The 27,723-nt window shown below is 40.3% G+C and overlaps 1 protein-coding gene across 7 annotated transcripts in view; it reads right to left on the reverse strand.

The window, feature by feature from the left end:
• PHKB (phosphorylase kinase regulatory subunit beta) overlaps positions 1 to 27,723 on the reverse strand; it is a 73,083-nt gene that overhangs the window by 9,614 nt on the left and 35,746 nt on the right. For 5 of the 7 annotated variants that reach the window (XM_085071922.1, XM_085071920.1, XM_085071916.1 and 2 more), the window contains 12 exons: positions 21,631 to 21,686; positions 21,372 to 21,465; positions 11,850 to 11,933; positions 11,558 to 11,662; positions 10,998 to 11,080; positions 10,827 to 10,917; positions 8,397 to 8,458; positions 8,147 to 8,309; positions 7,249 to 7,330; positions 5,035 to 5,092; positions 3,204 to 3,294; positions 1,413 to 1,615 (listed from right to left, as the gene is read on the reverse strand). In XM_085071922.1, the coding sequence (XP_084928048.1) occupies positions 1,413 to 1,615; positions 3,204 to 3,294; positions 5,035 to 5,092; positions 7,249 to 7,330; positions 8,147 to 8,309; positions 8,397 to 8,458; positions 10,827 to 10,917; positions 10,998 to 11,080; positions 11,558 to 11,662; positions 11,850 to 11,933; positions 21,372 to 21,465; positions 21,631 to 21,686 (1,172 nt within the window). Of the gene's footprint in view, positions 1 to 1,412; positions 1,616 to 3,203; positions 3,295 to 4,158; positions 4,250 to 5,034; positions 5,093 to 7,248; positions 7,331 to 8,146; positions 8,310 to 8,396; positions 8,459 to 10,826; positions 10,918 to 10,997; positions 11,081 to 11,557; positions 11,663 to 11,849; positions 11,934 to 21,371; positions 21,466 to 21,630; positions 21,687 to 27,723 lie in introns of all 7 variants that reach the window. The other 2 variants (XM_085071918.1, XM_085071917.1) reach the window with 1 other exon arrangement.

Consider the following 27,723-nt stretch of genomic DNA (forward strand, 5'->3'; position numbering starts at 1 on the left):
AAGTAGGCATTACTAACAAAAGGAAACTTAACTAGTTGTTCTCCAAATAGTCCATAACACCTGATCAAGGCTTGGTTACATCAGAGCCTGTGTTTATCCAAAATGCAGAGTATTCTTAAGAGATTTAGGCTGTCATCTCTATAGCCACATGCTGGGGTCACTTAATTATTTGGCCAATAAGGTGCAGAATGTTTTTGCTTATATAAGTCAATTAATTTTCTTTTTTTAAGGAATTATTAGTAACTACACAGGATTTGGAGATGTCTGGCCAGCTGATTCAAAGTTGCTTTACATCTGAGGTTTCAAGGACCATGAATGGAGGTGCAAGGCGCCAGGGAATTCTAGGGAACACGGACCCATTACATTATGCAGAACATACTACTTTCATTTATGGTAGCAAGTGAACAGTGTCCTTCTCTTGTTACTACAGCAAACAACACAACTGGCTCAGGAATTCTTTCCCCTCTCATGACTCAAATGTGTCGGTGTGTGAGTCCCTCACTGATATTTTCTCTTTGCAGTGGCCTACAAGCCACACCAAAGTCAAGAGTGGACCTTCTGCTGAGCTCTTCACTGATAAGAGGTGAATTCCAGTCAGTTGGCTGGGAGTTTTTACAGTAATAGGGCTGTCAGAAACTTGATCTATTTCAACATGAAACCCTGAAAACAAATCAATAACAAGACACTAAATCAAATCATTATCAAACTGGAACGGCATTTCTGTGAGAAGGTTAATTTTGCTCACTGGAGTGGGTGATAACACTGAAATAAAGGAAATTGAATCTCTAGCATTAACCTTGGGAGAAAGAAAAAAAAATTGCAAAAAGGATTAGCTACAGAGAATAAGGAATGGGAGGAAAGAGGATCTGTAGAGGGGACAGAAAAGCATTTAAGTGCAAAAGGATAGATGTACTTCCAGTTAAATGTAATACAGGCAATTTTTGGTTTTATGATGACTGGAATGTACTGTTAAAGAAGAAATATTAATCTTGTGTGCTAGAAAAAAGGCAGTTGGTATCTACCTCCAGTGCTGAAATGCTGTATTTTTCTCTATGGAAAAAAAAAAAAGGAAAATGAAACACTTAAGTTCTGATTCTAAAGCATGCTCACTGGTTCTGTAAATCTCAGTCAGTAGCACCTGGCCTCTTCAAAGAAGTGCTTATTCAAATGCATGTCTCTTCCTAAATGTGAAGAAATTAATTAACTTCTGTGGGTAGCAAAGTAAATGCAGATACCGTGGAATGTGACAACACTCCAGCACAGCCTATTTGTAGGTCACCTTGTCACAGAACTAAATAGAACAGGTGGGAGGTAAATGAGGTTTTAACCTTGATTCAAGTTTGTGGTTCTCTAAGTCTGTACACCCCCGTGCAATAGCAGTAGGAATAAAGAACAGTAGGTACTTTACTGACCCAATGCGAATCTTCAGCATTCCACGGAACAGTTCTGGGGAATTGGAGATGATCCAGCCAATATGGATGACAAGTTCCTGCTGCACCACAGCTTCTCTTTCATCTTGTAATTGGCATTTTTCATAAATCATGTTCTTAATCACTGCTGGTGATAAGGGGTTAGAAATAACTGCTTCCTCTTGGCCAAAAGGTCCAAGCGTCACCTGTGGTAGAGTGAAAACAATTCAGAGGATAGGGACAGGAATAAAAGCACTGCAAAGCAATTCAGACACTAAACTGCATCAGCTGTGCTTTGCTTGTTACAAATTTCACAATACAAGGGTAATTTTACATCAATGGCTGATGCTTGTTAATACTGTTAATTGGATGCTACTGAAGTAATAAACTTCACTAACAACCACAATAAATATGGAATATATTTTTCCAAATTAAAATAAAAATACAAGACCACTGCCTTGGTTATAATGACGACTATAGATTAGCTTTAGACAGTTATATAATTTCATACATTTCAGCTGTGGAGCTCAACTAAAATTCAGAATTATATTTACAGTTTTGTTTTCTTATTCTACTAGCATGCTAAAAGTTACAGCCCTAATTTTAAGAAAATATATTGCTGGTACTATATTGTTTAACCACAAAAAAGGAATTTTGCTAAAATTCTGTTTTGTTTTTAATCTACTTTCAGTGAGACAGAAAAACTAATTTTTCTGCTGTAATAAAGATCAGTATCATAAAGTTATCAAGGAAGGAAAGTTAAGTTAAAAAGTCCAAAATAGGCTCAAATCATGCTGTATGGAGGTGTAGTTTCCTCTACAGCTGAGTAGTGACAGAAGTACAAACCCAGACCTCAGTCTGGAGTGAGACAATGACAACATTGCATACAAGCAAATATACACATACATATATTTAATACAAAAATACAGAAATATTAAATTAGTACTATTTGGAAGCAGTCATTCATGAACTTAGTTAAAATTATTGTGCTGGGAAAGAAAAATAACATCCTCCTTTGGAAAGGAAGAAACACTGATGATTCAACTTGCTTTGAAACAGAAAACTAAAACCGAGAAAGACCTTTTGCTCAGCTGCCACCCACGTGTTGTCTTATGTTCAGTCACAGAGTGGTTATATCTTCATTAAAGAAGTCTTTCAAAAGATGCCTTATTACTTCACTCCATCTACTTTTGTGAAGTAAGAGGGCATATAGAAATTATCATGGAAAGGTTTGGGTGGGAAGGATCATCTCATTGCAATGCTCCTGCTCCAAGCCCCATCCAACCTGGCCTTGAACACTTCAGGGATGGGGCAGCCACAGCTTCTCTGGACAACCTGTGCCAGGCCCTCATCACCCTCACAGTAAAGAATTTCTTCCTAAGACCTGATCTAAACCTGCCCTATCTCATTTTACAGCAATTCCTCATTGCCCTGTCTCTATTTGCCCTTGTCAAAGTCCCTCTCCAGCTCTACTGGAGCCCCTTTAGGCATTGGAAGAGGTTCCAAGGTCTTCATGGATACCTTTAACTTCAGGAGTTACATAAATCATGCCTCTTCTCCTCTTCCTTAGATGCAAAACTGTCTTTTCAGTCTTATTCTTAAAAGTACTACTCAATTCCAAATACAATTACTAAACAAATCTTTATTTTCTCTGGATTTTTCCTCTTTGGTAAGGCTTTTTTTTGAGCCATTGGGTACTTTTAAAAGAAGCATCAGAGGTCTTCAAAATGAACAAGCCATTTGTTTAGTTTCTGTTATCATTCCTTAATACATTTCTGAGGAGCAAAGACTTACCTGCTTGCCCTGAACTAAAACATTAGTAATAGATGGTGCAAGGCTGTCCACTAGTTTACCTAAAAGACTTGCTGCGAAGCGCACAACAGACCTGAGGGCAGAAAACAGAGCAATCCCACTACATATCACATGCTAGTTTAATGAATTCAGATATAAATTTGAAGTCTGCCACAGCAGAGATCTCAAAATTAACTCAGTGAATACATACATTATTTATAAAGTGGAATTTGGATAAGATTTTATGCAATCTTCTGTAGTTTTTCATGTTTTAGTTTAGATATAGGTTAATGGATCAAAAATATATTTAGTTAGAACTCATTAAACTACCAGTTCCATAAAAAGCTTCTTTTTCTCTTCTCATCATCTTGAACAAAGAGAGGTAAGAAATGCCAGCTCCTCTTTTATGACATTTTCATCATTTTGCAAGATAACTTTGATAATTTTAAAATCTATTTAAGTAAGAGTCAGAAAGACTTTGCAAGAGAAAGTGCAACGCATAACACCAAGACTTTGCTGTGTGTTCTATGCTGAGGTAATATTTTGCATATGTAGCATGAAAAGAAGAGACTTGTGTCACCTGCAAGGTTAAAAACAAGCTGTAACTTCTAGGAAACACATTTTTCCGTATATGCAGCTGATGGTTAAAGATCTGAATACATTTAATAATAATTTCCTGACAAAATACAAACCTAACAGACCTGTAATTGAGCTTTTCTGGCACAGATTTTGAGGCTACTAAGAATGATTTCTCCACAGAGATAAGGAACAAGCTGCAATATTCTATGGTGTTAGTAAAAACTCAAACAGTTGATGTTGATTCCTGTGAAAACTGCTACACACTTCTTAAGATCAAGAGCAAAGCATTTCAAAAATGCATTAGCTGATACTATCAAAATGCAAATAAGCAAAAAAAAAAATCTCACAGAGCTGCACTTCAGATTTCTGGGCACTTTACCTGTTTCCCATGTACCAGTAAAGTAGTAACATGTGGGGTTATAGAAGAAGAAAATTTCTGTGCAAATGCAGCACTGTAGCGCAACACCAACCTATATGTGTGTCACATGGCAATCATGGAAGAGAAATGAAAAACAGTTCACATATTTTGTTTCTAAAAATACTTCTGATTTTATTATTTACAAAAAATACCACCAAGGTATCTTGGTTCTACCTCATTATTGGCAAAGGCCCATTTAACTGTATGAAGAGACAAAAATGAAAAACAGCTTTTATATTTACTGACCTGTTACGAATAGTTACAGAGTGAGAGAACAGAGTTCAGGACTGGCTCGACTTTGATAAAAAGAAATTAAACTTCTACCAAGCTTCGGGGCAAAGAAATTAATAAACAACATGTAAATATCAACCTACTTGCAGAAACCTTTTAAAGTTATTGTGTCAAAGTCAGGCTCAAAGCAAATTACTTCAGGGCAATAAATCTGACTTAGTGCATCAGCTTAAATGATTTATATCTGATCACCAGCCTTCCTACATAAAGGTATTGACAATATTTTATCATGCCCTGTAAGAAATAAGAATATTAACATTCTTCTCACATGATTTCAATTTAATGAGGCCTGTGTATTGGCAATAGCACTCAGTGCAAAACCAGCCTATTGCCTTTGTATTTTCAACAATAACAGTAAGAAACTACTTCTTAATTTTTTAAAGCCTGTTAAACCAGACCTTCAGCTGCCACGCACCAATACAATTGTCAGTAAAGCTGTCATTTCCCCCACTTTTAACTGTGTGAGAATTGAGCTTTACTTTCTATAAACACATTAGGAAAACAAAATTGGTATAAAACAGAAGGAAGATGTATTCATATACAAACCAGAGCTTTCTGCTGCCAGCTCGTCTGTAGATTCTTTCGATATGCTCAGCAACAGTACCTAAAAGCATTTAACGAAAAATAGAAAAAAAAACACAAGCAAAAAAAAGATGCACTGGTTTCCATTTAACAGTAATAAGGTAAATTTGATGAGACCAGTTAATTCTGAATCTGCTTTAGTAAAGCATTTATCTATTATGCTCAACATCTAAAATTCAGATGCAATCAAGTCCCCTGTGTCCCAGTGCATGTTGTTATGAAAGAAGCCAAAGCAGATTTCAGCTGAATTTGCTGCTCATGCTATAGAGACACCTGTAATATCACCTATCTTACAACATATTGGGGGATATTAATCTACATCTAGATTTAGCCTATGAAGGTACACCCCACCATAAGGTACCTCCTCAAACTGCAGAACCCAAGGTTCTGCAGCTCCTGGTTTTAGATTTATGTTTTATTGATTGTGTAATTATTTAATGTCAGTCTCAGTAGTCTCCAATCGTAGGATGCAGGGAACTTTTAGTCAGTGACTCAGACCATTTAACACAAGGTGCATATTAAAAAGGTTATCATCACCCACTATTTCATACAGGATGGCACCAAAAGGTCTGTACAAGTTAGCTCTGAACACTCAGAGGCACAACTGCACTTTTTTTTGACCTAATTAATTTCAACAGAGTTTTTAAGTTCATCATCATGATCCAGCAGTTGTAAGTGGAATGCTGGTCACTTACAGAGGTCAGGAAATCTGCCTCGAAGTGTTTCTAGAGCAAAGAACCCAACCTACAAAGGACTAAAGAAAACTCCTGATGCTCCCAAAGCCTCTCAACACTACAGCTAACTGGTGGAAAAGGCCACTTCAGAGGCTACATGGGCCTAATGTGCAGATTCCAACCATGCCTAGCAACAATGCACTGGGTTACCAGCCAATGGATTTTATTCCACTTGATGTGGCTTACTAGTCCTGTGTGCAGTTTTGGCCACCACAATATAAGAAAGATAAAGACATTAGAAAGTATCCAAAGGAGGGATAGGAAGATGGTGCAGGATCTAGCAGGGAAGCCACCTGAGGAATGGCTGAGATCAGTTAGCCTGTTGAGCCCAGAAAAGAGGAGACTGAGGGGAGACCTCACTGGGGTCTGCAACACCCTCAGGAGGGGCAGTGGAGGGGCAGGGACAGATCTCCTCACTCTCATGACCAGTGACACAACTCAGGGAAACAGCTGGAGCTGAGTCAGGGGAGGCTTAGTTGGGACAGCAGGAAAAGGTTCTTCACCCAGAGGGTGTTGGGCAATGAACAGGCTCCCCAGGGCAGTGGGCACAGCAGCACACCTGACAGAGCTCAGGAAGTGTTTGGACAATGCTCTCAGGCACAGGGGGGGATTGTTGGGGTGTGCTGTGAGGGACCAGGAGCTGGACTCGAACCTTGTGGGTTCCTTCCAACTCAGGATATTTTATGATTCTATGACACTTAAATACAGCAATACAGATATAATGTATGACAACTATCCACCACATGAACCAGCTGTCTGACACCAAAATTAAGAAGCAGGGCTCTGTAACATGAGGTGGCAAGTCCCACTGCTTGATTAACAACTACGAATATATTATTTGATCTGAATAACCCTCTTTTTCTGAGGAGTATTCATATATACAAAGACAGCTAATAAGCAAAGTTTCTTTGGGAAAAAAACAGAACTCCAAACTTTGCAGCACAAAATCCAAAAGCCTCAATAGCCTTTTCAGAATTACATTACAGGAATTTAGATTCTGTGCTCTAATACAAAGGCATAGTGCAAAATCAGAGTTTCACAGATACACTGAATTGAAGTCAGATTACATCACAGCAGAATAAAAATTTAGTATAAAGCCTCATATATTTCAGACTGTTACAGACATACAGACTTGTCTTTTGTTTTGGTTTTCTTTGTAAGGTCAAATACTTCACTTTTTTTTCTTTTTTAATCTATGCATTCAAAATTACAACCAGATCCAGCACTGGCCTACAAACAGTCTAAAAGAGTTCACATATTCAGTAGCTCAGTCCCCACCATACTATCAATTTGCATGTCCTATTTAAGGCAGAAATTGCTTTAAATGGCAGAGAAAACAGCTACATAACTGCTGGCATGCACAGCTATTATTCATGTTCATTGCAACTAAACATACAGCTGCTTCCTCACATGCTCAGAGCAGTCAAATGAAAGCAGCTCTTACCTTCCTTGGTGATAAAATTCGGCCCTTCCCTTTTAAGCAATATACTCGAGAGTAACGCTTGACTTGCCAGGCAATTGCAGTCCTTAAATAAAAAACAGCAACAACAGAACCACAAATAGCCTTCAGATTTTCACTGAAGCAAAACCAGAACAGCTATTAAAAATTCCAGGTGTAACCAAAGGGTCTTTTTTCTTTTCAATTTAAGAAAAAGTCTACATATTTTCTTTTCAAGGGGATTTCATAACTATTCCATACCCTATGTATGCTGTATTCTTGTCACTGCTGCTTGCAGAGGCTTCTCTGTGGATCATATTAAGTTGTAATAATTTGACCTTGGAAAAGTTTCCTAATTTTTTGCTCTCAGATCCTTTCATTTACAGCAGAAATGCTTGTAATGAAATAGGGAACCAAGCAGAATACTGTGTGCTTTTGTATCAAACACTAGATCTAGAACAGTTACTGGTAGTTTTCCTCTAGATACAGGAAAAAAATGGCAGAATGGAACTATCCCTTGATGCCATTAAGAAATTCCCAGTCCATCCAAGTGAATACCTACTGCCCAAGTCTTTTGAATTGCAGTTTGTCAATAAAATATCTATTCACAAGACACATGACAAATGGATCCCTTCCTAGATGGTCATTCAGCATCAAAGATGATTGGGGCAGCTGGGAGAATTGGGAGCCAACAGTTACATGTGAAGGGCCAGGAAGTTCTGGGATAAGATAAAGAGGAAGATTCCCTGAGTATGGAGAGGAACATCAGACTTTTTATGTTATTAGCTGCACCACAACACTGATCATGCTGGTCTAAGTAGGCTGCTGGTAAAAAGAGTATCAGCCCAGAACTTCTTATTTCATGAAAATGAAGTTACACTGTATTTTTATCAGGTTTTCTTACATTAAGCTTCTGCAGGATCTCATATGTTGACTTGTTTTTCCAGTCATTAATATTTACGTCTGGTTGCTGCTCGAGTTCAGAAGCATTGGGAGTACTAGACTGTCTCTTGACTTTTGAATGTTTTGGAAGATCCAACTCCTCCAAACTCTTAAATACAGGAGCCCTGAAAAATAAGTATTTAATTTCTCATAGCTCAGAAAATATTTTAATTATCAAGTAAGTAATCACTACTATTTACACATAGCCTTACTCTTCTGTTTCAGTGATTCGTAGGAAGTCAAGTTGTTCAACAACTGCTCCAGATATTAATGTCTGAAATGAAAAATTGAAAACATATTTAAAAATATGTTCTTAACTATGTAGCTGTCTTTTCATCTCAGTAGGTTGCTGGCAGTTTACACTGAGAAAGCAGTTTGTTTATTTACCGTTCCAAACATTTTTACACTTTCAGAGTATTTTTCCTCTTTCATGAGGAAAAAGACAGCTTAAGACAGCACAAGTCTCTTGGGGCTGCTGTCTCCTTTTTTGCTTGTGTTCTACTGTTCTTTTGCCCTGTCCGGCTTCACCAAGCAATGTCCACCCCCCAAAAGCCAGGTCTGATGAAACCACTTGAGCTGGAGGATTTGCACTCCTCAGAGTCCTGTCCTATGCCCATGTCCTGGATCACAATGCTCATTATTCCAGGGTGGCTGAAGGACAGGCAGATTTCCTGTCACTCACTGCTGTTTCAGGCAACACTACACAAGAGCATTCCCACCCTGTACTCTTTCCTTAATCCAAGCCTGCCTGCCCTAAGTTTGCACATCAAATGCAGCTTACAAATACTTCCATCTCAAAAGATTACATACCTGTAACTCAGTGTTGCTTTTATCTGATGTAGTCATTACAATTCAATCACTCTGAATTTATATGAATTCCCTGTTTATCCAATGCCAGAGGAAAAGTATTGTATTACAGCATTTTTAAGGCTGCTTTTGATGGCTCTCATTAGCTAAATAAAACTGAGTATATTTTGTGAACTTTTATATTCCATTTTCATTGTACATGAGTTGCAGTAAAACATTGATCTGTTACGCTGTGCAATGACAGAATATAAAAATCCTGCTTTGCTTTTATTACTGGTGCCATTCATTCTATGTCTTGCACATCTGCTTGAACACATGATGACAATGAAGGTAAAAATCACAAAAGAGCTACAAATCTTCTGAGCATACAGAATCTTATATTAAATCAGATTTGGTATATCTTACAGGAAAAAAAGAGCATTCACCCAATTAGAGACACACATTCTCTCTAGGCATGTGTAACATGTGCACCCAAATGAAGCAGCTGAATACAACTCACAAAGATCAATATATATTTTGTGGGAATAAATGAATTATTCAAGAAGACACCATGAATTAGATATGTCCCTTGTTCTTTTCCCCAAATCCTCCCCTATAATGAAACAAGACTGTTAATAAAATGTGACAACGGTGCAGTGAGACAGAGATTCCAGTTCAGCTGCTGGAGAAAGCACATTGTATCCCAGCAGGAAAGGCACCCATCACCATCTCTATTGGCCTTCAAGCCAAACAAACATTTTTTTGTAGTTTTCCAATGTGCTCTTTTTAATGGTTAACAAATGAAGCAAAGACCAGTAGCTGTCAACACCTTAAACCCTTTAAAACTACTCCTTACTTTTTATATTAAAAAAGGATCTTTCCAGAAGGTCAATGAGTATGGAAGGAAAAGTTTACTCTCTGATGGCTGTCCAGTGTAGTGCTTAAAATAAGGTAGATGGAGAAATTTCTTGCCTGATAATACACCAGTTGAATCAATGCAAGGCAAGAGAGTCATTGCAGTCAAATTTAAAAAAAAGAACAACAAACAAATCATATGACAACAACAGTTCTGTAGCCAAATAAAAGGTTTTCCACGGACAGTAAATGGCATTTGCTTTAGGAAGAATCAGTGGTACCAGAAGAGACTACATGACCTATGTGTAATCAAGAGAAATACATAAATACTTAAAGATTACAAGGATATCTTAAACCATCATAGCTAGGAGCATCTCCTTTACAAATAGCCCAGCTCTCCTACAAGTCAATGATTTTCTAGGGAACAATAAGTCATAACTCTGTCTTTGGTCTTCTCTTTGACAAAGAAAGGATAGTTCAAAAGGTGTAAACTAAGATTAACTAGCACATTGGAGTATGTAAAATCAGCACCTGTCTCAGTAATTTTCACATTTTAATGAAGAAATGTTCCTGCTTTAAGATTCATTCAAACAGTGAAGATGTTAAAACTAGAACTTAGTTCTTGTAAGAATTTTAATATATGCGAAGCACCTTTTTTCCCCCTCCATGATTACCTAATCAAAAGAAATCCCTCAGTGCTTGACACCATGGCTTTATCCTTTGGTAGTAATATCACAAGATTGCCTAACAAAAAACACCCTTTTCCCTTCTGAAAATCCTCTGTGAAGATTATGAGTTTCAAAAGACTCATCAAAAGGAATTGAAATAAACCCATGTTTCTTTTGAGACAAAACAAACAGTACCAAATGTCTTGAGTCTTGACTCCTTACTTTTATGAAACTAAAGTCCTTAGAAGTCACAGAAAGCCCAAAAGTAGTAAGAATACATGTACCAGTATCAGGAGGTAAGAACCCTGACAACAGTCAGTAAGAACATCTTACCTGTACTCTGTCAACGTGAACTTTCACTCCACCAACCATTCCCTTTCTAAAGGCTGCCAGCATATCTAATATTGGACTGAATCTGCTCCCTCTGAAATTTGAAAGAGAACTCCATTAATCTCACAATTAGGTGAATCCCACAGTGCAAATCCTGCTTTTTTCTCTCCCTACCTGATGTTGTCTTCACGGATCAGCACCACAAACAGGGGCCTGCCGTGCATTTTCCAGTACTGCTTAATGAACTGCAGGGCATTCTGGGCAAGAAAGAATGCCAGTCACAAAAAAAACCCCAAACAACACAACAGGAGCACAACCTACCAGAACACACAGTACAAGATGCTAGAAGACCTACAGCACTGGAAACCCCAACAGGTTAGAAACACCTTAGCAACTAAAGCACCAGACTTCTGCAACAGGTACAAGCTGCTTCCAAGCCCTGCTGTTTCCTAAGTGTACATTTGCTCTCCCAAAAAAACAAATGAGAATTTGCTTTCTGCCCTACAGCATTCCAAATCACTCTTGGGGCAGTTTTTTTGTCACATGAAGGTGACTCACTAGAACTCATAGTGGGCTGACAGGATATTTGTCTTTCTAGCTGCAAGTTAATTTTTGTACTATAATAATCCACACTGCACTGTGCTCCCCCTTCAGTCTTCTGTTTTATCAGACTGCACAGTTTATTCTTCTACAGGCTATTTTTGTCAGTTACTCAAAGGAGAAGTTACAAATACCTTAATGTCATCAATCAACATCATAACATCCTGAGACATGTAGAAATCACTGAGATCAAAAATGATCGAGTAGCAAACTACAGTCTTCCCTAGTATTCGATAAATCTGTTGAGAGAGAAAACTTCCATTAATCTTTTCTTTAAAACATTCATAAGAGCCAAAACCAAGGACTCGAAAGTCAGATCTACGCATAAAATAACATTACATTTCAATTCTAGTTAAAACCATACAGAGACTACGTTTATCTAAAATATTTATCAATAAAAATAATATAAACTTTTCTTGCAACAACCTTTGATGTTCCAAGGCATCCTATAGGTCTGTCCGGTCTTCCAGATAATCCCAATTTCTCATTGACTCCCAAATGGAAGTAAGCCTGTGAGAAAGAATCATGAAAACTGATAAAAACCTAGATACCACAGCCTTTCTCATGCTCCTGCCACATCTCACAAAGCAGGCTGTGTGCAGTCTGCTTTGATTAGAAAATGATTCAGAAAATGTGGCTGTTATTTCTATTCAGGGTTGGGTTTTTTAAAAAACACTTCTTGTTTAGGTCTTCTTTTTAACTTCTTGCTCTTATTACTTTTCTAATCTCTACAAGTAAAACATTTATTGATTTTCCAAATTGCTTGTTGCAATAATTTTTTTAAGGATCATTTGCATTTATTGTCTGGCCAATTTTGTCTTCTCTAATGCTTTTCCAGTGTGGATACAAAAATATAAGAGTAATATAGGAACCCTTTAAACATCTTTATTCTAATTTCAGTACAAATCTGGAAAATTAACACATCAGCAACACAAGCAAGAGGGAATTATCTCATTATTCATAGCTTGATTCTTATTAGAGTTATGTATGCCTAGCATTACTTCAACTGATACAATTTTGCAAAAATAATCTTCATTTATTACAGTGTATGAGAAAAAAGCTATAAGAAAACAACTAATCTGTGAGCAATACATTAGAAATGTATCAGTTAAACCTGACTGAACGATGTAATTTTTCTTTATTTGGCCTATTTTAGGTAAGGAACCCACCATTACTACAGAATATTCATAATTCTGAACATTTTCTGAAGTTCAATCTTTCTTTATGTTATAGGAAGATAATTCAGAAGCAAATGAATGCAAACACTTGAATAAACATTACACTCAATAGCTTTTTATTACTGTCTGCTTGGGGCCTTGCTGATCCTGCTCATGTTTCTGCATTAACACCAATAACTATTTGAAAAAGAAAATAAACAAAATTACCTACATGACCTGCTCATCCAGAGTAAGGAACTGTACTCAAGTGGGAAAGGAATGGAGGCATCAGAATACTAACAGATTTCAATAACTCATCTTTGCATAACAAAGCCAAGCAACGTTGAACCTCTTTTTGTGTTAAATAACGGAGACTGGAAGAATGGCAGTAGACAGGGCAATTTAACTCTAAAGGGACCTTCATTTTGCTGGAATGCAAAACATAAAATGCTTTCTTAACAAAATCAACTCTATTAGCACTGTAACATGGTCTCTCCTTGAAGACTCTTCAGCTTGAGGCCTCATGTTGGCACAAAAGCTACTAAAGCAGTTTGCTCTGCTAGTGATAACTCTCCATCCTGATCTGTTGCAATTAAAGTTTAGATGCAACACCAGACACTGAACAATGCACAGTTTCAATCAAGTCCAGCTGCTTCAAGGACCTTTGTTTTTTTATTAAAATGCCCTTCAATTCTGGACTGCTAGATCTGCTAATAGCAAGAAATGGCTGTGAAAGCAAGACTGGGCTGTTGGGTTGATTTATGAGCATGAATCAGACTGCAGTGGTCTTGCACAGCATCTGTTTCTGTGCTCCCTTTTCTCCTCTCAGTCCATGCCCAAGGGCTATTCTGCTCCTCCCCTCTGCTATACTTCCACTCCAGATGTACTTTTTCCCTGTGTATTACATGTATCTTGTCCAATTTTATTGTTTATCTCTTCTTTCTCTTCTCATCCCCCTGCTGCCCCACTTTGTGGATATGTTTACATGACTTCAAGTTCTACTTTCAATCCCCATCCATTTATTTTACAGCACTTTTTCGGACACATGCCTGTTAATAAATCTAGGGATTTAAACTTACCACATGCTACTAGAGCAGTTAAAAAGTGTCTTGGTTTGAAAACAAACCAGTGGGAGATCACAAGTCAAGATTGAAATTAAAAATAAGTGAAATAATACAAGGAAAAGCACTGGCAAAGTCAGATACAACCTAACACCCTGTTAGGGTGGTAGTAGCAGTCCAACTGAAGTAGTCCAGTTGAAGCGGTGATCTTGTGAAGGTCTAGTCTCCAGCTGAAGATCCAGTGGTAGCTCTGGTCCTCTGGGAACCCAGTAGACAGGGCTAGCTCAGGCAGTTCCAGGGCCAGGTTATATCCAGGTGGGAACACCTGGCTCCTCCCTCCTCGGCAGAGCATCTCACAATGGGATGAGATAAGTCCATGAGTCACACGGTGGGTCCCTGATGGCCCATTGCCTGTCATGCGGGGTGGGTCGTTAGCAAGTGATAATAGCTAACGGATGGCCCATTGCCTGTCATCCGGAGTGGGTGATAGCAGCTAATGGCCCACAGCTGGTGGTAATAGAATACTTAACTACATCAATATTGCAACTTAGGACATTATTTACTCCTTATTCTATTATTATCTACACAGTTTTCACTTAAGATAAGGTTTCTTTGTGGGACACAACGGGTTTCTTCATCTGCCTGCATCACCCACCAAGTATAACCAGGTCTTTGGGCAAAAACAACCCCACGGATGGGCTTGTTTTTGCCTGAGGTGGGACTAATCCAAATAGTCTTTCTTAAAAAACTTCTTATGTGTACTACAGGGACTTTGTCTCTATCTACTGTGTGCAAAGGTTCGGACTCGGCAGGACCGGCTCGATTGATAGAACTTCTTGTGTTAATCATTTAGGTGGCTTTTGCTAAGTTTAGTTTTCAATTTTTGAAGGTTTTCCCGCCAAGTGCTTTCAAAGTTGTCTTAAGTAGTCCGTTACACCGTTCAACTTTCCCGGCATCTGGTGCATGATAGGGGATGTGGTATATTCATTTAATTTTGTGTTCTCTAGCCCAGGTGCTTATGAGGCCATTCTTGAAATGGGTTCTATTGTCAGACTCGATTTTTTCAGGGGTATCATGTCTCTACAGGACTTGCTTTTCTAGACTCAAGATGGTGTTTCGGGCAGTAGCATGAGGCACAGGGTAGGTCTCTAACCATCTCGTGATTGCTTTCACTATGGTCAACACGTAGCGCTTTCTTTGGCGGGTTTGGGGAAGTGTGATGTAGTCAACTTGCCATACTTCCCCATACTTGTACTTTGACCATCGTCTACCGTACTACAGAGGCTTCACCCGCTTGGCCTGTTTGATTGCAGCGCAAGTCTCACAGCTGTGGATGACCTGTGAGATGTTGTCCATGGTCAAGTCCACCCCTCGGTTACGAGCCCACCTGTATGTCGCATCTCTCCCTTGATGACTAGAGGCATCATGGGCCTAACGAGCTAGAAATAATTTTTTTTTGTGCTGCCAGTCTAGATCCACCTGTGACACTTCTACCTGGGCAGCTCGGTCCACCTGCTCGTTGTTACGATGCTCTTTATTAGCTCGACTCTTGGGTACATGTGTATCCACGTGTCGAACTTTCACGGTCAGCTTTTTTGCCCGGGCGGCGATGTCCTGCCAAATCTCAGCGGCCCAGATGGGTTTTCCTCTGCGCTGCCAGTTAGCCTTTTTTCAGCGATCTAACCATCCCCATAGCGCGTTGGCTACCATCCAGGAGTCAGTGTAGAGATAGAGCCTTGGTCATTTTTCTCGTTCGGCAATATCCAAAGCCAGTTGGATGGCTTTAAGCTCTGCGACTTGACTCGATTCACCTTGTCCCTCAGTAGCCAGTACCGCTTGTCGTGTGGGGCTCCACACTGCAGCTTTCTATTTTCGATCTGCACCTACAATTCGGCAGGAACCATCGGTGAAGAGGGCATAGCGTCTTTCACTCTCCGGCAGCTCGTTATACGGGGGTGCTTCTTCGGCACGTGCTACTTGCTCCTCTGCTTCTTCTGAAGATAATTTAAAAGTCTTACCTTCAGGCTAGTTTGTTATAATTTCTAGAATCCCAGGGCGATTCGGGTTTCCAATACGGGCGCGCTGCGTGATGAGGGCAATCCATTTGCTTTATGTGGCATCAGTGGCATGGTGGGTAGAGGGAACCCTTCCCTTGAACATCCACCCCAGCACTGGCAGTCGGGGTGCAAGGAGAAGTTGTGTTTCTGTGCCGATCACCTCTGAGGCGGCTTGGACTCCTTCGTAAGCTGCCAAGATTTCTTTCTCGGTGGGAGTGTAGTTGACTTCAGACCCTCTGTAACTTCGACTCCAGAATCCTAGTGGTCGACCTCGGGTCTCACCAGGCACCTTCTGCCAAAGGCTCCAGGACAGACCATGGCTCCCGGCTGCAGAGTAGAGCACATTCTTTACCTCTGGTCCTGTCCTGACTGGTCCCAGGGCTACCGCATGAGCGATCTCCTGTTTGATCTGGGTGAAGGCTTGCTGCTGTTCAGGGCCCCAGCGGAAATCGTTCTTCTTGCGGGTTATGAGGTAGAGAGGACTCACGATCTGGCTGTACTCAGGGATGTGCATTCTCCAAAAGCCTATGGCGCTTAGGAAAGCTTGCGTCTCCTTCTTGTTGGTTGGTGGAGACATCGCGATGATCTTATTGATGACCTCAGAAGGAATCTGACGCCGTCCGTCTTGCCACTTTACTCCCAGGAACTGGATCTCTCGGGCAGGTCCCTTGACTTTACTCTTCTTGATGGCAAAACCGGCTTCCAGGAGAATTCTGATGATTTTCTCTCCTTTCCCAAATACTTCCGTTGCTGTGTCCCCCCCCACAATGATGTCATCAATATACTGCAGATGTTCTGGAGCCTCACCCTTTTCCAGTGCAGCCTGGATCAGTCCATGGCAGATGGTGGGACTGTGCTTCCACCCCTGTGGCAGTCGGTTCCACGTGTACTGCACACCTCTCCAGGTGAAAGCAAACTGAGGCCTGCACTCTGCTGCCAGAGGAATGGAGAAAAAGGCATTGGCAATATCAATGGTCGCATACCACTTTGCTGCCTTGGATTCCAGCTCGTACTGAAGTTCCAACATGTCCGGTACTGCAGCACTCAGTGGTGGTGTGACTTCATTCAGGCCACGGTAATCCACCGTCAGTCTCCATTCTTCACTGGACTTACGCACCGGCCATATAGGGCTGTTAAAGGGTGAGTGAGCCTTGCTGACCACCCCTTGGCTCTCCAGATCCCGAATCATCTTATGGATGGGGCCACAGAGTCTCTGTCAGTGCGGTATTGCCGGCGATGCACTGTTGCTGTAGCAATTGGTACCCGCTGTTCTTCAATTCTCAGTAGTCCTACAGCAGATGGGTTATCTGAGAGACCAGGCAGGCTATTCAGTTGTCTTATGTCTTCTGTCTCTACGGCTGCTATCCCAAAAGCCCAACGATGTCCCTTCGGGTCCTTGAAATATCCACTCCTGAGATAATCTATGCCGAGGATGCATGGGGCGTCTGGACCAGTCACAATGGGGTGTTTCTGCCACTCATTCCCAGTTAAACTCACTTCAGCTTCCAGTACAGTCAGCTGCTGGGATCCTCCTGTCACCCCAGAAATAGAAATGGATTCGGTCCACACATACCTGGATGGCATCAGGGTGCACTGAGCGCCGGTGTCAACCAAAGCCGTGTATCTTTGTGGGTCAGACGTGCCAGGCCATCGGATCCACACAGTCCAATAGATCCGATTGTCCCTTTCCTCTACCTGGCTAGAGGCAGGGCTCCTCTAATCCTGTTTTTGGTGCACGATGTTCTTCTCCCGTAAATGTGTTCCTGAGGTTCCTTCAAGAGGATCAGTCATATTATCCTTTCCATTCTGTCGGGGGTTCTGTCCACAAGAGACTGGGGCAGTGTTGTACCTAGATGAGCCTCCTGAAGTGGATGTTTCTGTTTTCAATTCACGTACCTGGGCTGCTAAGGTGGAGGTGGGTTTCCTATCCCACTTCCTCATGTCTTCCCCATGCTCTTGAAGGAAAAACCAGAGGTCACGTCGTGGAGTTTGTTTTCTTTCCCTGGCTGGGGGACGTCTGCTCCTGATGGCAGAGACTCTGGTTGGTTTCGGTGTGACATGGAAAAATCCTTCTTTGAACTCTTTCCTTAGTTTCTGGAGGCTCTCTTCAATCAAGCTCCGGACTTGCTCGGCCAGGTTTGTTTCTACCGATGAGACCTGGGTGCGTAGTGGGGCGGTGACAGTGTCCTCATAAATTCTCAGTTTGTTTGTTAACACGCCCACCTGGTCTTCGCCTTCCCTCCACTGCAATGTTGCCAGGTAACGAGAGTATATCTCTGGTCCGAGCCGCGCGAATCTTAGCCACATTTGTGAAGTGCACCGGACATTATCTGGGCTCTTGGGGAATCTCTCGTTGTCTGAGAAAACGATCTCTAGCACGGCCAATTCCCTCAGGCATCGGATACCTTGTTCTATTGTGTTCCATTTCCTTTGGTGCATCTGGAGGTCTTCTTTGCACAGGTATCTGTCCCGTACACTCAGCAGCAATCGCCGCCAGAGGCTGAGAGTTTCCTGGGTTTTCCCAATCCCCTGGTCAATGACCACATCCTGAGACAGGGATCCCAGTTGCCTGGCCTCACTTCCGTCCAGAATAGTGTCATTAGCGGCGGCATCCCAGATGCGGAGCAGCCAGGTTAAGATGGACTCATTTGCCTGCCGGGTGAATTCCCTCCGTAGGTCACGCAGCTCCCCCAGGGATAGAGAGCGAGTGATGATCTCCGGCTCTGTCTCTTCTGCTTGGTGAGATGGTCCTGCCGCATCCTCATCAGTCGCTGTGCGGACTGATTTGCTCTTGGATTTCTTTTTCTGGACGGGGGCAACTGCTACAGGCTTCGGCTGTTCTGATTTGGTAATGGTCTGTGTTGAGACGTCCACTGCCCTTTTGGTTCTCTTCCTCTTTCCTGCTGATTTGCTTTGTTTCTCCTCCTCAGGAAGACAAGATATTGTTCTGATCTTCAGCATGAGGTACACAGTGCTGGTCAAAGAAAACAGAACTAACAAAAAGATTATGCCATCCCTAGCATCCAGAGAGAACTCAATATCCTCAAAAACAGCTGTGCCTGACCTGAAAGGCTGGAAGAAACCGCTCTCTCCTCCTAGCCCCAGAGGGTGGGTGTGATTGCCAAGGAGGTCCCAGACGTAGCAGCTCAGGTTAGGCCAGGCAGACAAAGTCGAGTATATATTCCGGATGGTATTCATTGCCTCACAGGTTACCATGCAATAGGCATAATAAACCAATACAGCAATTCTCATGCCATTCCCTGGTCGCAACAGGAGCAATATGACGGGTAGATAGCTTCCCATTTGAGGGAAGATATAGAGGGTAAGATACATTACCCACATAGACAGGCTGAGCATCATGGTGATAAGATGTTCTGAGTTTCCCCAGGTCGAGCCCCACGTTGGGCGCCAAAATATGTCTTGGTTTGAAAACAAACCAGTGGGAGATCACAAGTCAAGATTGAAATTAAAAATAAGTGAAATAATACAAGGAAAAGCACTGGCAAAGTCAGATACAACCTAACACCCTGTTAGGGTGGTAGTAGCAGTCCAACTGAAGTAGTCCAGTTGAAGCGGTGATCCTGTGAAGGTCTAGTCTCCAGCTGAAGATCCAGTGGTAGCTCTGGTCCTCTGGGAACCCAGTAGACAGGGCTAGCTCAGGCAGTTCCAGGGCCAGGTTATATCCAGGTGGGAACACCTGGCTCCTCCCTCCTCGGCAGAGCATCTCACAATGGGATGAGATAAGTCCATGAGTCACACGGTGGGTCCCTGATGGCCCATTGCCTGTCATGCGGGGTGGGTCGTTAGCAAGTGATAATAGCTAACGGATGGCCCATTGCCTGTCATCCGGAGTGGGTGATAGCAGCTAATGGCCCACAGCTGGTGGTAATAGAATACTTAACTACATCAATATTGCAACCTAGGACAAAAAGTTTCTAATTAAATTAAAAACTCCTTAGAACTGACAGCATCAGAGTAGGAAATACTGAGATCCATATTTTCCATGGATCAACTTTCTATTCCCCAAAACACAATGACTGCTCCAACTCTGGCTTCCTCTCCCCACAAAGGATGACAAATATTGCCAGGAGTTTTTCTTTGTTTGCTTTTTGGTTCATATAGATTAATGGCATAAGCCCAGAGATCAAACCCAGTTCTCATAATACCCCAAACACTCTCTTTACTTCACAGCTCTTGCACAGTCTTTATTAGAAGCCCATTAGGAAAAGATTTTGTATTTGAATTAATATTTTCATGGCATTCCTTTTAAAAGTAAATTTTGATGAGGCAGATGTACCCACCCATCATGAAGATAAAGGAAGAATTGCCAGATGTCTCAACAGCTTTAGAAAAATAAATCCTAACACAGACGTTTCCATAGATAGGAATTTAATTGATAATAATAAAACTTAATGAAGGTCTCATCTTTTTGTCAGGGAAACCAAAGAAGTGATGGATGACAGAGAGACAAAATATACTTCTATAGTAAAGTTATGGAGTATTCATTTGTTAAACCAAAGTTTCAGGTACAGAATTTCAGGACAGATACAGACAAAGAGAACATATTTTGGAATATATTATCATAAAAGGTAGTGAGCAAAACTGAGTTCAGAAACGAACCAGGATGAATGGAAACACAGCTATTTCTCTTCTCTCTCATTTAGTACTTCTCAGGTATTAGTGGGAGCTGTTATTTGGGGTAAGCATTTTTCTGAATGAGCCACAGCCACGTTTAGAGCATCCATTATCCTCACAAACTTAGGAAATCTGAAATATATTGCTATATTCTCTATTTTTGAGTTTACTTTTTTTTCCCCATGTCCTACAGACTCCTGATACTGATAATGACATTGGCCATGTGACCTGATTTCCAATGGAGAGTCCCACCCAGTGATCTGTTCTGCAGCTGGGACCTCAGAGCTGATGAACACAATATGGTCCCTGCACTTCCCCCAGCCATTGATCACTCATGTTTGAGACCATCTGCACAACTCAAGGTTACACAGGAGCTTTGTGCACCTGATCTACAACCAGGACTAGGAGGGCCAGCCTAGGACTGTAAGGATGTGGCGTCCCTTAAGAGACTTCTTGCCCTTGTAGAAAACAGCCTTCAGGGAGGAAGAAGGGGATTCTGGAGATGATCCTTCATCCCAGTAATTTCTGACTGGGTTTTTAAATCTGCTCAGCTAAAGGGTTACACTGAAAAGGATTTCAAAACCAAAACTTCCTGGATATAGTCAATCCAAGTGCAAACAGTGACAGAGCTCTGGGTAATGCTTGTGACACGGGCTGCACTAAGAAATTCTGTCTGTTTATGTCTACTGCCTTAACCCATTTCTTTGACTATTGCTCATTTGCTTGTTTCTCCATCAAGATTCATTTCGTTTACCAAGCTACTGATATTATTAAAATTTTATTATTCATTCATTATACTTTGAAAGTGGCTCAGGTAATAAGCTTAATCAGATAATATAGAACATGTGGGCTCCACATCTCCCTAAAAGCTCCAGGCATCTGTAACTTCCAGTGCCAGCACAACTTGCAACTGCATTAGAACACAAAAATGTAGGTAACAGCTTAGGGAGATACAAGGCTAATAACTTGATATAAGTTCTTATTTTGACAAAAGAAATATTCAGAAGGATAAATAATTTTAAATGCGGAATCCCTTACTTTGACAAGTTCTTTCTGAGCCCATATCTGAATTGGTTCAACCTGCTGGGGGGTCTGAGTTTGGATTCCATATGTGTTCAGAAAAACTTGTAGGCTGCAAAAGAAATACGGATAAATTTAATGACAAATCACAGAATAGTTTTAACAATTATCTTGGCAGCAGATATACACAAGTAGCAGTATTTTATTCTACACCATCTCATAAGTATTGTTCAACCCTTCCTCAACATATAGGTGCTTAACAAAAGTAAATACATACCGCTGGCTTTCTGCTATCAGGGCCACATGTACCACCAAATCATTTTCTAACGGACCCTGGAAAATAATGACAAAATTATTACTAGCATTGCTAACTAAAGATTTTATTCAATACAGCATGACCAGAGACAATGGCTATTTAAACAATTCACAGCTATGACAGCCATCAATGTCTGCATTGCTTTTTCTTATGGTGTGAGCAAATTGAAAGACTTGTACATCTCAAGACTATAGGAAGCCTGTCCTACCAAAAATACTCTGCAAGACACATTTTTGAGAATTAGTAAAAAATAGATTTCTGGTAATCATTCCACTGTTTGGATTCATTTGGGGGTTTCTTTAATTAAGAAGAATTACAAAGGGAAACATTTTTTTTCATACAAAAATTTAGGAGTTATCCAATCAATATATCACCTATATGCTTAATATGACCTAACGTTTTGATACATATTTTTGTAACAAGTGAAATTATTGGGTAATTGGGTAGCTTTTTGGGTAAACAATAAAATTCACTTAGAAAAAATGACTTGATGATTTCAAACCTTTGAGAAACTGTTATCAGACAGCTACTCTTTAGTGACATGAAAGACATATACTTTACAAGAGACAACTTCATTTCCTTGCATTGTTTATTATACAGATACTTGATGTTTGAAATAAATAGTATTTTACATCAGGAAACCATGGAAACAGGAGTGAATTCAAGGTGTTGGGTGAAATCATTGACTTGACTCCCTGGGTCTTGAACTGGCAATTCACCTTTCCTGTCACTGGCAGAATGAGCTATGAACAACAGCCCAGCTCCTTGCTCACTTCTCTGGCATTCAGCAACTGTAAAATAATAAAACTAAGAGAAGATCACATTTTCTTTGCTAAAATGCTTTTTGTCTGCTTTTGTCTAGAAACTACCAGAACATGAATGACAGAAGTTAAACACATCTTCTATCGATTGTATAAAAAGGCAGCATTTTTTGTGATGATAAAGGAATAGACATTGATTTAGAACAAGGAGTTCCGAGGCAATGCTTGCTTGCTCAGGCAGCTGTGAGCCTTGATATCAATAAAGATCTTAGGGATTTGCAGAAGAAATTCTTGGTAAGATTTTCCCCGAAGTCTGTCAGCACTATATTTGTACTAAAAATTTTGGACTTTTTGCCACATGGAATAAGTTTGTGATTAAAGTGTGTGCATGAAGAGACCAGATGAAGAAGTCAGAAATTCAAGTGACATTAAAAGATATTCCTGCTCAGAATAAGATCATTGTGCTATCACTTGCATTTATACAAACAGTAGGAAAACTTGACCCAACTCTCAGCCATAGTCATTGTGTACAAAACAAAAAGCACAAGTCCCCCCCAGCTGAAAACGAGAGTCCCTTCCAAGACTACTGATTTGTAGACAGCCTGTGATCTAACTTGGGCAGTGGTCTTCAAGTTCAGACTCAATTCTTACCCTCTCAATAAAGAGCTTAGCAGGACAGTGGAACCATAGCCTGTAAATTGCACATAGTCCATGTGTTCTGCCTCACACACAGCCAAGGACATGATTCATTCACAGCAATAAATGGTGATTCTAACACGGGCCTGAAACTACACAAATGCATCTACAGCACAACTGGCACAACACAAAATCTGTGTGAAAAACTACTAGATATTTCAAAGTATTGTGGAAAAAATATAACTATAATTGCAGTACAACTACAGGATTGCTGCAACATTAAAAAGAAATTTACTTTTATTGTCATTTGACATGTCACAGACTGGAGGATCACAAGTAGTGGCCTAGAGAAACACAGATCAAAATAATAGATAAAACACTCAAAAAAGTAAGTCACCTTTTCAAACAATGATTGTGCTATATTGCATTTGCTGTATGTTCTTTAAAAAGGAGATACAGAAAAGCATTAAACTGCTAAATATTTCACTAAATAAATCTCATTGTCTTGGCTTTCTCATCTGTCTAATTAAGGCTAGCTCAGGTATTGCTCCCCACAACATCAATCACTGTCTCCCCAAGACACCACAACAGCCCCCCTGCCCAGGCTCCCCCTCCTGCCTTGTGTTTCCAGCTTGGATCCTCGGCAGAAGGGTTGGTTTCAACTGTATTCTGCATGCTGTGCAGATGATAAATATACCTCAGAAGAACAAGATGAAAGACTGATTAGTTGTTCTTCCTCTCCAAAAAGGAGAAAAAAAAAATTAAAAATCCTAGTTTTTAACAAGGTTATAAACTGTTGGAGGTAGGATAAAGAGAAAGATCCCTAACTCCATTCCTGGCACAAGCAGAGAAAGCAGCTCAGTATCAGTCTTTTGCTGCACTCTCACTGCACAGATGTTATCACTATATGCCTTTCTGCTTCCATTGCCAGGAAACCTCAGAACTCTGAAAAAACCCCATTCATTGTGAGCACATGAGAAAAGGGGCACAGTAAGGAAGAGCCCCGATGGAAATGGGGCTTCCTGAGCACTCAGAGCGCAGAGAGGCAACCAGAAATAGCACACAACAGAAGAGATTGCACTGCACCCCATGACCCACCCAGCTGCTGCTGAACACAGCCCAATTGTCACAGAGCTGCTTCTGGCAGCACTCAGCTGCTGACCTCCCTGAGCTCATTGTCACTGACACTCCAGACCCCTTCAATCAAGCACAGCACAGGTATGTGCCTCAAATTCCAAAACAGCATTTGGCAGGCTTAGAATTGTGTTAACTGTGGTAGACAATTGTATTAAATTAACATGTCAAAACAAATCGTGCAATATGGTTCCATCCAAATTGGACATGCTCTAATCCTAAACATAAAAATAATAAAATATCTCAGTCTATCTACAATTAATAATTTTATTTCCTTCTTTACACATTATCTATTTCCCTGAAAAAAATAAAAGCAGTCTATTATTTTGACTATTCCCAATTCTCTTCATCAATAGGCATTAATCTTAATTCCCAGTAACTGAAATGAAATCCTTATAAAGAATTGCTAACTCTACCCAACAAAACATTAAAAGAATACAGTCATCACATGCAGAGAATTCAGTTAATTTATTGTAACCCTAAACACATATTTCAACTTAACCCAGAAGATAAATTAGTCCTGCTCTGGCAATTGAGTCAGATTATGATTTTTTGTTAAAGATGAAATTAAACATAAGACACCAATAAATCAGCTTTCACATGTGCCAGTAAAACACAAAACAATTCCAAAAACCCCCACCCTCCCTCATTTCTCAAACCATCCAGGCCCTCTTCTACACTACATCCTCCCAAAACAGAATGCAACAACCCAAACTGAGTTATAACCTCTCCTGAGTGTGGAGACAGTAAAGAGGAGTAACAAAAGAAGCTCTTCTAAGGAATCGAGTTCTAAAGAGTCACCCTGAACCACAATTCTCTGCATTATCTTCTTTCAAAGTAAACAGAGTAGGGATAATTCCATCTTTTCGAACTCCTGAATGGGCTCTAACCTGACCATTAGCACTGCAAAGCAGAAGAGAAAGAACCTCTCTGACTGCTGTTGGCCTTCATTATGTTTTGGAACACAGACTAAACCCAGCAAAGGCAGCCCTGCTCCAGCACCACACTGGCACTTGCCCCAGGAGGAGCATATGGACACAGCCTCCTGAAAGTGGAAAATAATGGCTTTTGGCATTGAATTAGGAGAAAAAACATTTCCTTCAAACTATAAACACACAAAATTCGTGTTAGTGGCCATTACATTTCTACTGTACTGCTCATCTGATCCCTCAGTTTTCTACAAGCAGTGAGATTGTCCTCTGATCTGATTTTCTCATGCACTCAAGGCTGTAATAATGCATAGTTATATATACAGTTTTCATAGCACTTTTGCCTTTGTAGGTCGATATTACCTTACTTTCCTTTAACTAATTCTTCATTAGTGCTTCCAAGCTGTAAAGGTAAGGTTGGACTATTTTAAATATTTTCCATTGCTTGCTTAAATCTACACTATTATGTGGGTATAAGACATATTTTTGTAGTGGCACCAAAGCCACAAATATATTAAATTAATCACATTTTTCAGTGGCAAGTGTTTAGAGTTTATAGTCAAACCACAAAATGAAAATATGCCTACATGGAAAACACATTTCTTGAAGAAATATTTACTCAGCACAGAGCTTCAAATAAAAATTAAAATGCCTCCTTTTGGGTACATCTCCTTCCAAAACACTGTATCACAACAAAATTTATATACACAGGCATCTGAAATTTTTACATATCTTTGTTTATTGCTTACAGGAATAAAATTTAATACAAGTGAAAATACTTTTCTGTTCAATTTAATTGAATAATTCTTTAGCTATATGGAAAAGAGAAGACATCATTAAAGAGAAAAAACTACTTTTGGTTTCTGAAGACATCATTAAGATGTGCTGTGTCCTCATTTTATATGGTATTCTTAGTCATTTTCCCTGCACTTTAAGGCAAATACTAGATACTGATTTCGCATAAATTAGCTCAATTAGATAAAATGGCATAATCAAATATTCAGACAAACTGGTTAAACAAACCTAAAATGTGGATTAAAAAAAGCCAAACTCAAGACTCCTGCCTGGAACTTTAAGACCTTTGCTGATACAGCTCACCTGAGTCATGTCAGGACATCTCGGCACCTTTAACCTCCTCTTAATAATGACCCATTTGACATCTGCATGAAAGAACATCTTGCTGCTGTTGAAGTAAAACCACCCAAAATACTGCAACAGTTGTCTCAGTACAAACTCAAAGAAACTCCACAACCACCTGGCTGGCCTTACGGGACATGAACCATTCTGGTCACCATTTCTACACTGCTCCTCAGAGGCCACAATGCCAAAGGCCTGATGCCACAGTCTCCATTGCCCACTTTTTCAGGACATCACTTCCTTCTAAGCACAGGAAGAACATTCTGGATAGTTTTGCCATTTACATATCAAAGAAACGTGTGCATGGTTACCTATGGCAAAGGAGTATCACCACTGGGAAGAACAAAGCTATAAGACCTAGGCACACCCAGACTTTCCTTCCTTTTTCATGCATTGTTTGCAGATGAAGCAAAATATCAAAATGCAGCTGTTTAAGTTATTTTCAATGCATTCAACACTGTTGACTTTTAAAGTCCCTATTATATTGCTGAATTTCACTGGGTAGCTGCATTTTACTAAGTCCTTTATTGACTTGCTAAGTGAGTATGTTATGAGAAAACAAATGAGTAAGTTATGAGAAAATAAATTACCATTGTATTATTCATCATCACTTTTGGGAAGCTCTCAGGGCAGAGGCTATTTCTCTCTGAAGATCTGGAAATTGCCTATCACATATTGGGTACCCCAAATAATAGTGAAAATGCTTTTCTACTAAGACATTTCCTGATGAGTCATAGAGTGCCTTTAGAAGAAAGCCTCATCTTCTTCAAAGTGTTCATCTGCAGCATATTAAAAGTGACTGGTTTGAGGAATCAGAGAAAGAAGAATTGGAGGGGCTGCAGCAACCCTGACTCAATGCAGGCTTCTCCTGAGGCACTCCTGAAAGGGTCTGTGGCACCAGCAGCTCACAGGTCCTGTCACACTCAATCCCATGATGTAAGAACAAACGAAGGACCCAGGAACAAATGACATCACTGAGCTTTCATTATCTCACATGAACATGGCACAAGTGCTGCACTGTGAACAATGAAAGTCTCATTATGAATGAACCAACAGCCAGGCATGTGGATTACCTTGGTAACAGGAAATAGGAGGAAACTGAGGGTAAAAGCGGCATTTAGATAGAACAAGAAAAACATTGTTCAGTTCTGAACTTGGAGTGAATCTTAAGATAAATAATTCATCTTTTATGCTTCAATAACAAATTCATAATGCTGAATGAGGAACTTCTTAAATACAGATTCTTTATACCAAGAAACAAAAAGGCTGAGACATCTTTTAGCTACACATTTCCATACATAGAGTTCTTACCTGTTTAATAACAGAAGTCCCCTACATACAGACATGTTCCTATCTTGCTATCCATATCCACTACAATTTGAATTATCCTGTTTCAAGCATTCCCCATCCCTGGTCACCTATTCCTGCCATGCATTTAGTCCCAATACAGGAGCACA

Source organism: Lichenostomus cassidix, chromosome 11, assembly GCF_008360975.1.
Source record: "Lichenostomus cassidix isolate B80296 chromosome 11, HeHo_3.0, whole genome shotgun sequence".
Taxonomy (NCBI): domain Eukaryota; kingdom Metazoa; phylum Chordata; class Aves; order Passeriformes; family Meliphagidae; genus Lichenostomus; species Lichenostomus cassidix.